This window comes from Dermatophagoides farinae, chromosome 7 (assembly GCF_024713945.1).
Source record: "Dermatophagoides farinae isolate YC_2012a chromosome 7, ASM2471394v1, whole genome shotgun sequence".
Lineage (NCBI taxonomy): Eukaryota > Metazoa > Arthropoda > Arachnida > Sarcoptiformes > Pyroglyphidae > Dermatophagoides > Dermatophagoides farinae.
In genome coordinates, this window is record NC_134683.1 from 4405794 (window position 1) to 4423579 (window position 17786).

General features: G+C 32.1%; 3 protein-coding genes across 3 annotated transcripts; 2 read left to right on the forward strand and 1 right to left on the reverse strand.

Moving 5' to 3' along the window:
• Nucleotide 1: 1 nt before the first annotated feature.
• On the reverse strand, nt 2-2226 carry Syngr (synaptogyrin). The gene is made up of 4 exons (XM_047060137.2): nt 1691-2226; nt 1557-1621; nt 1120-1491; nt 2-1051 (listed from the first exon to the last, which is right to left on the reverse strand). Exons 1-4 carry the CDS (start codon nt 1731-1733, stop codon nt 740-742), a joined length of 792 nt encoding a protein of 263 aa, XP_046916093.1. The 5' UTR covers nt 1734-2226; the 3' UTR covers nt 2-739.
• Nucleotides 2227-3425: 1199 nt separating this feature from the next.
• Ack-like (activated Cdc42 kinase-like) lies at nt 3426-9450 on the forward strand. The gene is given in 8 exon segments (XM_047060114.2): nt 3426-4878; nt 4955-6528; nt 6530-6628; nt 6688-7522; nt 7579-8086; nt 8156-8639; nt 8699-8776; nt 8841-9450. Coding segments are annotated over 8 exon segments (4065 nt in total). The 5' UTR covers nt 3426-4538; the 3' UTR covers nt 8988-9450.
• A 99-nt stretch (nt 9451-9549) lies between these two features.
• Megf8 (multiple EGF like domains 8) lies at nt 9550-17564 on the forward strand. The gene is given in 3 exon segments (XM_075733013.1): nt 9550-14830; nt 14832-14918; nt 14920-17564. Coding segments are annotated over 3 exon segments (7827 nt in total). The 5' UTR covers nt 9550-9718; the 3' UTR covers nt 17548-17564.
• Nucleotides 17565-17786: the final 222 nt, after the last annotated feature.

Here is a 17786-nt window from a genome sequence, read left to right on the forward strand (position 1 = left end):
TGTTGTTTTCTGACTTTTTAGAATTTTATTTTCAATTTTTTTTTTAATGATGATGAATAACAAACAAACAAAAACAATCTCAATCAATCTGATGACAATTTTTTTTTTCGTTATTGTTAATTTTTACCTTGGGAGAATTATTTATAAATCGAAATGTTCAATATTTAACAGAATAATTTGCAGAAATGAAATGAAATGATGATGAAATTCAAAAAATGAGCACTATTTATATGAATGTTTCTGTATCTCTGTGTGTTCGAATATTTTAGTCAGGTTAGGCACACTTTTTTTTTGTTTTTTTTATGATAAACTTGTGAACTTGTGTATGCTAAAAAATATCAATCAAGCTAAATAAATTAATCAATTGATGAATTATGATGACGATGATGATGATGATGATGATGATGATGATATGATATGGAACATACCATGCCTATAGAATTATTTTTTAAAAAAAATTCTTGTCATAATGTTCAGAATCAGTGGGTGTAATAGGTGGCTATTTATACTGGAAAATCAACAAATCAAAAGCTATTTTAATCGATGATTCGAATGTTTTTTTTTGTTCGTTATATTTGTGTCTGTGTCTGTGTGAATATTCTTGTTGATGTAAATGATTTATATGCTATCCGATACGATACGATACAATAAGATGGTGATATAATGAATAAAGATGGCTGATTTGTGATTCGATTACTACTTTTAAAAGGTAAGTTTTTTTATTGCTATTGTTTGTTGATCAATATGATGGTTGTTGATAATTAACATTTGATTCTTGTGTAGCCATTGCTGTAAATGGATTTGAATGATAATTTGGATCATTATCATTTGCAGTTGTATATTGTTGTTGTTGATAATTATTATTTGCTGTCATATCTGCGGCTGTTGTTCCGCTTTGTTGTTGTCCATATCCAGCTGTATAACCATCACCACCACCAGGAACACCCATATTATTATTATTATTGAATGCTGATGGATCAAAACCGCTTGTAAATTCTGTCATATCGGCTCCTTGTTGCCAACGTGCGTGAGCTAAATAGGCGCAAGCACCCTTTTCAAAGTTGGAAAAAGTAATATTCAGCAAATAATTTGTGATAAAAAAAAAATCACACAACATACCCAAGCAGCAATGGAAAAAAATGAAAAAACAATAGCTGCACGACAATTATTGATACCATTGCCAAGATATGGATAATCAGCTTTGCCCCAAGCAATGCCCAAATAACCGAAAACAATCAGATAAAGTATGGACCATGATGCGGAGAATCCAGCATCAACCAATACAGCACGACGACGTAATTTAATACTGGATAAATTCTGAAATATTGCTTCCAATACCAAAAATGCGGTTGCAGCTAAAAAACCAATGAAACCTATTGTTGAACCAAAACGACATGCAGCATTATCATTATTGTAGAGACAAAATTCTTTGCGTCCTTTTCGATGCCATGCATTGAATGAAATACAACACCAAACAATTATTGAGCATAACTATAGGAATTCAAATGAAATCAAATCAATTGATCAAGTTTCTCATGTCAATCGCGACTACTTACCCAGCAAATAATTCTCAATATAACTTGTGGCCGTGTTAAATATGTGATTGGATCAAATGCGGCTCCTATTGATAATACAGATTTATTGAAATCCGGTTTTTGTTTTGGTTGCACAAGAATAAAAAAAAACTTACCCGTTTTACCTGCACCAAATGCTACATTATTCATACTATTCATGGCTTGGAATCAAATTATTATTTAGATCAACACCAGCACTTGGAATTTAAAGAATTTTTTTTCTGAAAAAAATTGTTGTTTTTTCTTTCTTTTTTTTGAAGAATTAAACAACGAAAAAGAAAAATCTCAATTCCAAATATTGCTTCTGCTATGGCTGGATTAATATTTCCATCAATAAATAAGAAAAATACACAAGAAACCAAGAAAAAAGAATATTCTTTGAGATGCTCAATTGTGCAAATATTGATTGTCATGGACGGTCACACGCATATTTTTTTTGTTGGTCTACTTTTTCCAATTCAAAATCATTCACATTCATCAGCGTCGTTGATATAATAATAGTCAACAATATTCAACTCGACTCAAAAAAAAACAGAATTTGCACGTTCCAGAATTCCAGAATTTCGTCTATATAACACACACACATACACAGAGAGAGACTGTGTGATCTTGTGTCCTAGCCCATGTGTATATATAGAATAGACATCAATATTCCTATAGGACGATAAATTTCGGCTAACTTGAAACACACACACACAATTGGACATGATCATGTTTTCAATCATCATCGATAATGGATTGCTATATAGAATTATTCGAAGTTTTTGGTTAAAATTAGAATTTGAAAAAAAAATATTCCGTGTGTTAACGGATTTTTTTTAATTTTTTTCAAATTGAATGAAATGAAAACAAAATGAAAAAAAAATTTGTCAACAACAACAAAAGGCATTGAACCAAGAAAAAAAAACATTCAAATTAAAAACATTTCAAGGATTTTTTTGCACAGAAAAAAAACAAAACTTTCCACCATGATTATTTTTTTTTTGTTGAAATATTTCCAGTCTCAAGGTCACAATCACCATTATCGTCTGGCCATATTTTACATCATGGTTATGGTTATGGTTATGTTTTTTTCGTTGTTGGTTGACAAAATTTACGATGATCCCGAAATAGAATCTGTCGCATGTGTGATAATAATAATAATAATAATGATGGTGACGATGGATTGTGTATTTTTTTCATGCCAAAAAAAAAAAATGTCCAGATTCACCACAACGATGATCAATGAATATCCCAAATGGTGGTGCTGAATGAATGAATGAACCACGCCTGGATATACTGGCAGTATAAAATTAATCATCATAACCAATCGATTGAATTGATTGATCCAATTAAAATCAATTCATGATTATTGATGCCATTGATCTTTTTTTATTTTATTTTTGTCAATGAGATGATTGAATATTGGGCAGGATCAAATTCATGATTTCCAATATTTGACCCTTAAATAGACAAACAGACCAGACATACCAGAAAAAATATCCAATTGAAAGATTCGAATTTTTTTTGTCCGAGAAATCCTACCACAACCATAATTCAATTTTAAACAAAAAAAAATTCAATTAAATCGTAGTGGTAGCAATAATGTTATTTACGTATCTCTAATATTATTTTTAACTACGAATGTATTGTGACTTTAACAAACATAATTTAATTCATACACTCTCAGCAGTTGACGAATAATCAATATTTTAACATTTATAAATGCTACTACTATTGAACGTTTAACGAAATGGACATGATGAAATCATATCAATTGTGGCCATTACTCATTCAATATATTTATTTATTATACAGCTATATTTTGTTTGTTGAAAGTTGAAAGTTGATGAACTTTTGTTTTGGGTCACTACTACTATTTATTTATGTGGTTTTTTTTTTGCTTTCGATGTTTTCTCTGCTCTTCATCCATCCATCTATCTATCTATCTATATCTTTGTGTATTGATATGCTGCTCTGTGAAACAAACTATCCATCCATCGAGAGAGAAAAAAAAATCTGCGCGGATTTTTGTTTGGATCTTGAGATATTGTGAGTTCAAACCACCACCAAACAACCAACCAACCAACTATCCATTCCATTTCATTCAAGCGATCCAAAAAAATAGAGAGAAAGGGAGAGTTTCTAGTTCATCAACCGACAAACGAATGTAGAAAAAAAACACTTTCGAAAGTTTTTGTGCTGCAATTTTTGTTTCCAATTGGAACTTTTTTTTTGTCTATTCAATTCAATTCAATTCAATTGTATCCTTTATTGTTGTGGATGATGTTGTTCAATCAATAAAAAGGGAGGAAACATTGTTTTGTTGTCGTGTCGTCGTCATCTTTATCATCATCAGGGGATGTCTTGAAGATGTTTTGTTGTTGTCGTTGTATTATTTAAATTTTGAATGGATTACAATGGCGAATGTTTTTTTTTTTTTGTTTGGTTGAATATAGAGGGATTAACGACGATGGATTTAAAATAGAGACATGAATGAATGAATGACTATCTCTCCATCTCATCGATGCTTAATTGTTTTCATGAATTAAAATTCAGATTAATAGATGGTTGATCATCATCATCATCATTGTTTCATCATTCGAATCCTCATTTTACCACAGCCACATTTTACAACCGCAAACCAACTTCATATTTCGAATGTTTTTGTCTGTCTGTGTGTATATTAATCTGCCTTTGTATTTGCAAATTTTCAAATTGAAAAAATCCCAATATATATTCTATTTATTCAAATTCATTTTTTTACAATTAAAATAAAAACCAAAAACAACCCGATAAATCAATTTGCTCAAAATAAAATAAAAATCACATTAGCCAAAGAAAAACACTCAACAATAACAACAATTTCAATAATGCGACTATATTGATCATCATCATCGACTGCCATTGATTTCAAGGATCAAACAACAATTTCATTTTTCAATCCCCACCAACCAGAAGATTAGTGAAGAAATATAAAAAAAAATGAAAGTCATTTACGATACATATCGTCGTCATCGACATAATAGCTCAAATAAGAATAATAATAACAACAACAACAACAACAATAATAATAATAATAATAATAATCATATTGAAATCTGTCATCCAAATTCATCATTGATGAATAACAGTAGTGATAATAATGGTATCGGTAATAATCATCATCAAAATCATGATTCATCATCATCCACGATAAATGTTGATCATCATCATCATATGATTGGCCGTGTACAGCAAACAACATGTCGTCATATTATATCGGCTGATTCATTGGTCATTAATAAAGAACTTGGTATCGGTGAATTTGGTGTCGTACAACAAGGTATGATTGATTGATTTTTTTTTGATTCAAATTTCATTTTCATCATCATCATCATCATCATTATCATTATTATTAGGTGTTTGGACCAATGAAGATGGACAACGTATACAGGTGGCCATAAAATGTCTTTCGGCAGCACGTTTAGAAAATTCAAGAATTGAATTCCTAAAAGAAGCATCAATTATGCATTCAATTTCACATGAAAATATTGTAACATTATATGGTGTTGTGTTGGAACCTTCGGTTATGTTAATCACAGAATTGGCCCCATTACGTTCATTATTAGAATGTCTTAAAGAACCGACATTGATTGCACATTTTCCATTAACATCATTGTGTTTATTTGCTGCACAAATTGCTGATGGTATGTCATATCTGGAATCTAAACGACTTATACATCGTGATCTTGCTGCACGTAATTTACTGGTGTTTAGTAAAACAAAAGTGAAAATCTCTGATTTTGGTCTTTCACGTGCATTGGGTGTCGGTAAAGATTATTATCAGAGTAATTTTAATGTTAATCTGAAATTACCGATTGCATGGTGTGCACCGGAATGTATTAATTATTTGAAATTTACATCACAATCCGATGTTTGGGCATATGGTGTCACATTATGGGAAATGTTTTCATTCGGATTTCAACCATGGGCTGCATTAACTGGACAACAGATTCTTGAAGCTATTGATATGCCAAATTATCAACGACTAGAGCGCCCAGAATGTTGTCCAAAAGAATATTATCAATTAATGTTAAATTGTTGGACACATGAACCAAATTTACGGCCAAAATTTTCCGAAATTGTCACACTATTACCGGATTGTAAACCAGAACTATTACAAGCAATCAAAAATTCCGATAACGCGAATATGAAAGATTATCTTTCATATAAATCTGGTGATATTGTCACAGTAATCGATAAAGATAATCTGGATGATGATGATGATTTGAATGATAGCAGCAATGGTAATGCGAAACTTTTATGGAAAGGTGTTACTAATGATAGAAAAACTGGCCTAATTAATCCAAGTGATTTTGTTGCATATTTGGGACAAAATTTACCATCATCTAATAGTCATCATAGTCATTATCAATCTTCAAGCTCATCATTTGTTCATTCATTACTTTCCGGTGGTGGTAGTGGTAGCGGTGGTAGTGGATCCGGAAATTCAAATGCTAACCAAAATCATCACAATAACCACCACAATCATCATCATCATCATCATTCACATTCATTAGCATCAACAATAACATCAACTGTTTTACAATCATCGAGATTTTTACGTGGATTTTTGGAATCAAAAAATCATCAACATAATGGTGGTAATCATCATCATAATTCACCACATGGTCAACGTAAACACCAGCACCATCAACAACAACAACAACAACGTTTACGTCCAGAAATGATTTCTCGTCCACAAGGTGATCTCAAACATACTGGTCATGTTGGTGCTGATGGTGTTTTTTTTGGTGATGTTTCATTTCTTGAAGGTAAATATCATCATGTTCCACCATCATCATGTTCATCAACTAAATCAAATGGTGCATCCAATAATGATATGGATACGAAATCTTCCAAGATTAATAATCGTAAATTAATCATTTCTGGTCCTATTCCGAATTTCAATCGAAACAGTATAATTGATTCAAAAACAGCAATCTATTCAAATTACAAATCATGAATATCATGAAATTAGTGATGAAGAAAATGATGATATGGTTGGGGCATTAGAAAGTCCACCGTTTGAGGTTTGTTATTATAAATCAATAAATTGATGATGTTTTGTGATTGTTTTTTTTTCTTGTAGGTTCTTGATTTTGGTCCATCATTAATGGAGGAAGTATTCCGAGAATTGGATCACATAAAACCAGATTTAAATAATGATGCAGCTGAAAGTGAAACAGCTATCAATGAAAACAGTATAAATGTTAAAAATGAAGTTCGTGAATTAAACCTGAAGATTAGTAAAGAAACGAATAATTTGAAAAAGAAACAATCAACCGTGAAACCAATTTCAGAAGCTGAACAAAATGAACTTGATTCAGCCATTGCAATGGCTAAAGATATTGCTAATCGAACAATGATGGAAGATGATCTTGATATGACGAAAAACGACTCACCGAAAACACCAAATTCACCAAATAAACAAAAGAAATTTTCATTCAAATTTCCCGTTACTGGACATCGATCACCAAAAAGTGAACGTCGAACATTTAGTGAAGAAACCGAATCGATTGGAAACATAATCGAAAGTATTACACCGGCAGCTAAAGAAGCTTATATGTCATTAGTAGACAAAGGTGTATCATCCAGTAATAATGTTGTTTGTCCACCATCATCGGCACCACCACCACCACCACCACCTTCGTCTACAACGACACATAAAGAATCAACGACTTTCAGCGATTATGATCCATCATCATCCACCACTATGAATTCAATGTACAATGTTGATAATGATCATCATGATCATTGCGACGATGGAATCGAAAACAATCCATTACGAATGTTACGAACAGCCGGTATTGGTAAAGTTTTACGGCCAAAAGTTCGTGGTAATCGATCATTTTCACAACCACGATTACCAACTACAGCACAAACGGCTGGTCTTGCCCGTGTAGCGTCATCACGATCACCATTAGGTTTGTTTGTTTTTCATTTACATTACCATAATTCTGATAAATTTTTTCATGTTTAGAAACTTCAAGCCATTCATATGGTGAAACAAACATCAACGATCAACAAAGAATACAAACACAACAACAACAACAATCGCAACAGTCAACATTAATCAATCAAAATCAGAATGCATTACCATTACCACCAAGAGATCGTAGTCGACCTTTGATACAGCTAAAAACACATCAACGTCGTCATCCATTGGTAATACCAGCCGAATTATCGGATAAATTGAATGGTTCATCATCAAGTAATTATCATCAAAATGTAATGGGTGAAAATGGCTTATCAGTTGATGCAGGTTATCATCAACAACAACCATATGAATCATCGTCATCGGGATATAGGCACGTTCCAGTACTCAAACAAGTATCATGTCCACAAGTACCAGCTGCTTTCCTAAATAAAACTAATCAAAACTCAGGCAAAAGCTTTGATGTAATAGAAACAAATTCAGGTGATGATCATAAATCAATTGCTTCAACAATTCAACCAACACCACCATCGAAACCGACACGAACCTATCTGTACGTGATTATTTATTAATAAAACATCTGGAGATTTGTTTTTTTTTATTAATCGCTTTCTGTTTTTAGGTCGAGTGATTTAACCGAATCATTGGAAAGTGAAATACAAAAAGCATTTGATAATATTAAATTGGCTGTATCTTCCTCATCATATATGCCACCGATTACTTCATCATCATCATCATCATCGACAACAACAACAGTTACATCACAACAGAATGGCAAAGAAAAATCAAATGCTGAACCGATTAAATCATCGGTTACAACATTTACCGTTCCTACTGCTTCTGCTGCCAATAGTAATGGTCAGATTATGGATTTGAATAGTAGTAAAAAAGATTCAAATGTACAGAATAATGTTACGATTAAACTCAATCCCACTGTTAGTCAAACGAATTCATTTGAATCAAAAAGTCAAAGTTCATCATCAAAGTCATTGAATGCTGCAGCGCCACAACAACAACCACAACCGCCGCCACCACCACCAGTACCGAGACATCGAAATATTGATAGTGATGAAATTCGAGTCATGCAAAAAGTTCTTTCAAATGAGGTATAATGAATAAATGAATGAAACCAATAGATTCATCATTTATTTAATTTTCATCATAGATAAACTTAAAGGCCGAAGAATGTGCTAAAATTTTAGATTCAACCGATTGGGATATACATAAAGCCATCAAATGTATTGTAAGTACCAATCGATTTGATTTGATTTGATTGATTGTTAATCAAATTCCACTATTCAAAATAGCGATTACGACAACAACTTCGTAGCCATAATATTCATGTTGATTGTGATTGGGCACAAATGTTAACGAAATTTAACTGGAATATACGACAAGCATCAAATTATTTGATTGCAACACAAGGAGTTCCTGAAGATACAACCGAAGTTTAGTTATTAGTAGCTCGCTATCGGGTGAACAAATTCAACGCACAACAAATACAAGACAATAGAATATTATTACAATCAAATATAGCCAAAAATGATCAAAAAAAAATCCTATTTATAATCCAATTTGGTAGCTTTGTTTTTTTTTTGTTTACAAAAATTATAATCAAAACAACTATTGAACACACCCCCACTACTACTATGAAAATGATCTACAACCACACCTACAATACACAGCTAGTCTATCCATTTATTTGAAAAAAATTTTTGAATTTTTTTTCTATTTACTCTATGAATTTTTTCACAATTTTGATGTGACATTTTTTTTATATTTGAAATTTTTTTCTCTATTATTATCATCGATTTTCTACAATTTTTTTTATATTGATTTTTTTTTCATTATAAAATACAAAATTCTTTTTTTCAAATAAAATTGAAATTTCGGTAACGTCATTTATGTACGTACAGATTCTGGATTCTGTTTTTCGTTGTGTGTGTGTTTCTGGAACATTTTTTTTTTTTGGTATTGTTTTGGCTGGTTGATCCATTCACTCGAATTGTCGAATGCGGGTTTTTTTTGTATTTGTTGCGAGCGTAAAAAAATGTTTCTCAATCACCATCATCATTATTTGATTTGCAATATGTCTAATTTATGCCGTTTTTTTCGTTTGTTTGTTTCTGGTTCACCGGAAAAAGAAGATGTTCAATAATATCTGACATTTGGATCCGAGAAAGAAATGAAACGACCATTTATTGGAAAATATAATTTCATTTTATTTTCATTCATAATTTGGATTAGTTTTTCATTCATACTGGATTCGTATGCAATATCCGATTATTATCGTCGAATAATATCATCGAATGATACAATTTTCGGTACAATTACCAACGATCGTGATGGTGAACATGAATGGCTATTCAAAACGAATGATCCTCTATCCATCATCAAATTTATTAATATTCAATTTATTTGGATTAATTTATCAACTTGTAATTCAACAACGGATACAATCTATTTGTTCAATGGTGATTCTTATGAAGATCGTCTCATCGGTTCTATTCATGGTCCATTTTATGGCCAATCATCACAATTGAAACCATTTGTTGGTAATCGAAATCGATTATTGATGATATACCATCGTCAATCATCATCATATGATGATTTGCCAACATTTTCATTGCAATATTCATTTACGAATTGTCCATTGAATTGTACGAACAATGGACATTGTATCAATAATCAATGTCACTGTAATGATCACTATGGTGGTGATGCTTGTGATTTAGATACACGTACTGAATATGATTGCCCCACCAAACGTATTGGTTCATCATGCAATATCAATATCAATGATGTACAGTCAACCAAATGGTTCGAATTATTTTCTAATCAACACATTTTCTCTGCTCGTGCATCTCATGATTCAGTTTATGATCGCCATACTGATCAAATCTATACATTCGGTGGACGTAGCTATGAATCAATTTATGGAGATTTATTATCATTTTCAATTACGAAAAATAAATGGTTCAATTTAACTGACTGTGATAACAAAAATACTTACAACAACACCAACAACAACAGTACAAATCAACCAAAACCACGATGGGGTCATACCATGAATATTATTAATGATTCATTGATTATATTTGGGGGAATCGGTGCAGATGGACATCAATTCAATGATATTTGGATATATAATCTAACCAATTGCCGATGGATCCAATCAATAGACAATAATATTCCGGCACTTGCATTTCATGTTGCAATCATTGTAGATAACCAATGGCTTCATATTCATGGTGGTCGTTTCGAGAATTCCACATATTCATCAAATATTTATCGTATCAATTTATTATCATCATCAAATTATCAATGGGAATTGGTTCGATCATTGAATAAAGGTCGAACATTAGCTGCACATACTGCCATTGTTTATAATCGATCTATAATTGTATTTGGTGGAATCAGTGGCACAAATGGAAAGCTTTCGAATGCAATGTATCAATATGATATCGATCACAATTATTGGTCCAAATTACGGTATTCACAAGAAACGAAAAAAAATGTTGTTGTGCCAGAAAAACGTGCATTTCATTCCATGATACTTGTTGATGATGATGATGATTATCTTGTGATTTTTGGTGGATTCATTCAAAACAATGATTGTCTTGGTGATGGTTCGCTAACATATGCTTTCTCGTTGAAATCTAGATATTGGACTAAATTGAATGATATCAGTGAAAAATTTCCATTCAAATCAATCATTTCACATACCTTGGTACGACGAAAAAATTTATTATTCATTATTGGTGGTTATTATGGCCAGATTCGTAATGAAATTTTTGTCACACAGATACACTGGAACAGCAGCAGCTATTTCCATCATTATCATCACGTGGACAACAAGAATTCTGAATTAATCATATGGAAATATTTTAATGTGCCAAACATTTCAATGCCTGATGTGATGACAATTCAGACAGTGGATCAAATGACCATTCCTTGCCAATTACTGCCAAATGAACAAATGATACGAATTTTTGGCTTTATTCATCCATTTGGCGCGCAAACATTTGATAAAAATTCTCTAAGAATTTATCTTCATAACGATGTTGATAATGATTCCAAGAACAATAATTCTACATTCGAATCGATTGCAATCAATACATCATCATTTGTTAATCATCAATTTATTGATTATATAATTCACTTACCGATTCGAATTGTAATGGATCAATTAGATTATGACAGTGATATTCAAATGACTTGGAATGTAATTACTACCGTGATGACGAATGAATCGAATAATTTTCAGCTATCATCATTCATCCATGCTCAAGACCAATGTCATTCATATTCAGATTGTTATAGATGTCTTACGAACGTTGCTTGTGTATGGTGTCCATCCCGGTCACAATGTTTGATTCGTAATCATTATGAAATGAATTTATGTTCCGGGTATAATGAACATAATTTAATGATTGATCCAGAAGAATGTATCCAATGTTTTAATGTGGATAATTGTCAACAATGTCTTCAACAATGGCCATATTGTCAATGGCTTGTTGATTATGAATTGTGTGTACGTCGAGGCCGAATAATCAACAATTCGATTATGATTACAAATATTGAAAATTGTCCAATGGATTGTGCTCAAAGAAATCAATATGAACATTGTGTCGATGGAAACGGTAATTGTATTTGGTGTGAATCAATGAACAAATGTCTCCGGTGGTCACAGCGAATCATTAGCGAATTATCATTATTTGATTTTTGTCGAAATTCATCATCATTCATCATAACCAATGATCGTAATGTACGTTCGACAAATGAATGTGCAATGGGAACTTATGGCAATAGCAATTCTGGTTGTCTGCCTTGTAATTGTAATGGACATGCTAATCTTCATCATGGTGTATGCCATTCACAAACCGGTATCTGTTTCTGTCAAGATAATACCGAAGGTTATCATTGTGATCGTTGTCGAACCGGTTATTATGGTGATCCACGAAATGGTGGTATTTGTTTTCAAGAATGTCAAAATAAAGCATTCATTTCGATGGCAACATTTGGTCATTTTGGATCATACATTCGTTCTGATATTTATCGAAATTTTTATTCAATGAAAAAATCTGAATCACAATTGTTGTTGACCACCAAATCACATTGTATGTGGATTATTTCAACTGGTGATGAACAACAACAAAATGAATTTCAATCCGAATCAGATGGCCATAGAAACCCAGTTCAAATCAATATATTTCAATCATTTAAATTGAATTGTTCACATAGTACATTAATCATTTATGATGGAATACCCGATATCGTTTCGGCCGATAATCGTATTGCGAATCCTCAAATTTTAGCATCAATTTGTGGTGCTAATCAACGATATGATTTACAATTTATTGCTTATTCTGGTATTGCAACCGTTTTATATAAAACCGATAACCATCAACAACAACAAGGATTCAATGCATCATATCAATCATTAATGTCTTCCAATTTAACGGCAACAACAACAAATCAATCGAATTCATCATCATCATCAATATTGATGACAAAAATTCAATGGCCACTACATTCACATACACTTGAATATTTTGATAATTTTCTAATTTTTATTGGTGGTCATCCGCATTCAAAACATCATCTTGGTTTGTCATTATATTCACTAGATAATAATCAATGGATTCAATCAGATCTTGAATCAAATTCGAATGGACTTTTTTTCCCATCGAATCGATATCTTCATGCAACAGCATTAATTCAGAATAAACTTTATGTTTATGGTGGATTAGATATTCGTACGAATGAGATTTTATCAGAATTTTGGTGTTTATCATTTGCCAACGATCACCATAATTCCCTTAATCCAATATGGATCAACCTAACAGCAACAGTTAATTTTACCAATCCAATGAATCATCGAATACCACCATTAGTTGGCCATACATTGACCAAGATCAAATTTGGTGAATCATTGAAAAACAATAATGATGATGGATATGCATTGATTTTAATCGGTGGTTTCTCTACCACCAATGGTTATTCTTTCAATCAATACATTTACAGACCACATCAGAATGAATGGATATTATTGATGACTAAAGGACCATCACCATTAGGTATTGTTGGCCATTCAACTGTTTATCAGTCCGAATCAAATATGATTTATGTATTTGGTGGATTAGATTTTAAAGAATCACATAAAATGGCCATTTCGAATACGTTGTATACACTTGATTGTCAATCATTGGTTTGGCATCGTATACAACCACGTTCGGTATTGAATTCTATAACACCGCTTTATCTACATTATTCAATTTCATTTAGAAATTATATGTTTGTATTTGGTGGTAAAAAAATCATCAACGATTATCGTAACGATGACACAACGACGACAATGAAGAAATCAAAGAAAAATGACTATCCAATATCATATGCCTATTTCTATAAATGTAATCGATGGATTGCAATGATTAATGTTTCCACGTCATCCTGGTGGAATACATCGATTTTAAATCATCACCACCAACATGGATCATCATCATCATCATCATCATCATCATGGTCAATGACTATTGATTCGAATGATTCAAAAACTATTTATTTGTACCAGTCATCATCAAAATCGTGGTCAATTGAAACAATTCGATTACCAGATGATTTTTGTAAATTTTTTTCCAACGATCAAAAACGATGTTTATCAACTGATGGATGTTCATATTGTCAACAACAACAACATTTGAATGAAACTTTAACCGGTGTTTGTTTTGATCAATCATTGTCATCACAAAAGTCAACGGGTATTGAGACTTTGGATTGTTTGAAAATAATAACAAGTGATAAAACAACAACAACAAATTGTGCAACGAAAAAAGAATGTAATCAATTTACAAATTGTGGTGATTGTACGGCAGCTAATTATGAATCATCGAGGCGGCATGATGATGGATGTCAATGGTGTGCTGATTGTCATATGGCTAATGGACAATGTTTACGTATGAATGATACATGTCAATGGGAAAATGAATTCACATCGTCGGTTGGTGGTGTTGTTGTTGTTGGACCGACAACATGTAGTAATATTAGCCTAATTGAAACGGATCATTGTTCTACTCGTCGTTGTTTAGCCACCGATTGTCAGAAATGTTTATTACTTAATGAACGTCGTTTACGATCATCATCATTTTATCATCACCATTCACATCATAATCATCAGCTTGGTGATTGTATATGGACCAAACAGGTATATAAATTTATTCGATTTGGCCATTCAGCAATACCAACGAATCCAATATTTGATTGGGCATGTATTGATTCATCGATTGTTAAATATTCGGATAATGAAAAATGTTCCCACAATACCACCATTAGATTGTCCTAAACGATGTAATGATTACAATAGTTGTACAAGTTGTTTGGAAGAAACCAACCACCGGTGATGAAAGTGGTAGTCATGAATGTGTATGGTCCGAATTAACCAATGAATGTATGTCACCAACATATATGGCCATTAAATGTCAACATGGTTTTTGTGGCATCGGTGGTGGTTTTATTTATCGTCTTCATCATACAACACAACAATGTCCACCGGAATGTGAAACATTTGAAAAAGCCGTCGATTGTCTTTCATTATTACATTGTGGTTGGTGTGCTATCGATGGTTTAGCTATCGATGGTGTTGGTTTCTGTTTGCAAGGCGGTTTGTTTGGTCCTAAATATCAATCATGTTCAAATCAATCATCAATAGATTTATTAAGTCAACTTAATCACAAACCTTATTATGTACCAATGACTGTGTTGAAAACATCATGGCATTATATACAATCACCACCGGAGAATGAATGTCTTAATGGTCATCATACATGTGATATGAAATCACAGAATTGTATTGATCTTGATGAAGGATTTATGTGTCAATGTAAAAGTGGTTATCGAATGTATGAAAATAATAATATTTGCAAACCAATCTGTCAACAAGGTTGTGTTTATGGCATATGCGCCGTACCAGATGTTTGTCGATGTCATTTTGGCTATATTGGGGATGATTGTTCTATCGAATGTCAATGCAATGGTCACAGTACTTGTCCATCGGCTGATCAACGAAACATTTGTAATGAATGCCATAATAATACACAAGGAAAATGGTGTGAAAAATGTAAACCATTTTTTGTTGGTGATCCAACAACAACATCAACAACAACAACAACGAAAAATCGTCTATCATCATCATGTCAACCATGTTTTCGGTTTTGTCATAATCATTCAGAATTATGTTTCGATGAAAATGATTTACAGAATTTAACGACAATGGAAATAACCAAATTCGATGATGATTATTGGCATGAATATGGTCGAACAAAAATCCAACATGGCCCATTATCGGAACCATCGACAATCTGTGTGAATTGTAAAAATAATACCGAAGGGGAACGTTGTGATCGTTGTCGACTTGGCTATTTCAAGATCAGTGATAATATTCATGATGGTTGCCGTAATTGTATGTGTAATGGCCATGGTACTGTTTGTAATCCATATAATGGTGAAAATTGTGATTGCCACAATAACACCGAGAATGATCGTCAATGTAATTATATGAATTCAAAAGAATATAGTAATTACATAAATAAGACTTATTTTTTTAAATCATCACAAATAATGACCACATATTCATTGCCATGTTGGATGTTACAATGTTCAAAATGTAAAGATTATTTTTATGGTCAACCAACTGGTGGTCATCAATGTTATCGTCATATGTATTTGGATAAAGAATATTGTATTGATCCACAGACACAAGAAAATTGCCTACATCATCGATTACAACAACAAAAACCATTGCTAAATGGTCGTACAATGTTTTTTGGAATACAACCACGTTATATGAATGTTGATATTCGATTAATAGTGTATGCTATTGAAGGCCGTATTGATCTTTATTTGGCATCAAGAGATGATATTTTTATCGTTAAAGTTGATCCAGAAAATGGATTTCATCGTTTGTTTATTGATAAAAAATATCTGCGTAATATTTCACAGTATAATATGGCCAATAATGATTCTAGCAATGTAATGATGACAACAATGAATGAAACAAAAATTTCTGATCTTTTGGATTTGGGCGGCTCAACCAATGTGACATTAAAATCACCATATCAAATGATTTTGGCCGATATGAATGGTGAGATATCATCATATTTTACAATGAAAAATTTATATGAAATTATTGTGGTGAAAAATATTGAAAATCGTCTCGAAATAACCATACCATATCGATATCATGATCTTCGAACGACACGTTATTATATAATGATTCGTGGTTCATTCCATAATGATTCGGATGAAAATCAAGCGTTCATTGTACTACGACAAGATCAAAGCCGTATTGATTTATTTATATTTTTTTGTGTTTTTCTTTCATGTTTTTTTCTTTTCTTGTCCATGTCGATAATGTTTTATCGTGTAAAACAAATAATTTCCGTATATCGTGCAAGACATTTACAAGAAATTGAATTAGAATATATGGCTAATCGGCCATTTACATCGATAACCGTTCTCATGGATGATGATATAAAGAATCGACGCGAATCATCAGAAATGATATTTCGGCTATACAATGAATCAACAACAGCGATGATGATGACACCACCATCAAAACAATATCGTCGAACAACTACGACACAATCAATTTTTCGTCAATTAACATCTGGTTTTAAAGAATCACCAAGGAAAATTTATCCAGCAGATCATCAACATCATTCAATGATGAAAGAACAGATGAAAAATCGTAATGAAAATCTTGTGACACCGATGCCTGTATCGATTGAATTTACAAATGATAATATGGCAGCAATATTTACAACATTAATTCGATTTCCAAATGATGATAATAGTAATCGACGACCTATACAGATGGCAGCTGCATCTACATTAGTAAGAAATTGTCCATTATTATTGCAAAAATTATCAACAACATCAGCAGTTACCAGTAACAACAACAACAACAACAACAACAATCCAGGATCTGTTGCTGGTGATGAAAATAATGCAAGATGATTATGACATTTCCGTTCCAAATTCTACAAATAAGAAAATTATTTTGTAATTAATTATATGCTCATTATATACATTCATCATCATCATCATAATGTACAAACATTTTTTTTTTGTTCAGAAAAATCAATAAAAAAAACTTTGAAATTTTTGAAAAACCCGGATCTGAATGATTCGAACAAATATTTGTTGTCCACTGGTTGTTGTTCTCGTATAAATGATGGTGATGCAAACGACATTTT

Excerpts from the sequence above, each read along its gene's own strand:
- Syngr (XM_047060137.2), bottom strand. The coding sequence starts at position 1,733 with ATGAATAGTATGAATAATGTAGCATTTGGTGCAGGTAAAACGG. Across the intron at positions 1,622-1,690 it reads ATTTGGTGCAGGTAAAACGG|GAGCCGCATTTGATCCAATC; the intron begins GTAAGTTTTTTT and ends TATTATCAATAG. Across the intron at positions 1,052-1,119 it reads TTTTTTCCATTGCTGCTTGG|GGTGCTTGCGCCTATTTAGC; the intron begins GTATGTTGTGTG and ends AACTTTGAAAAG.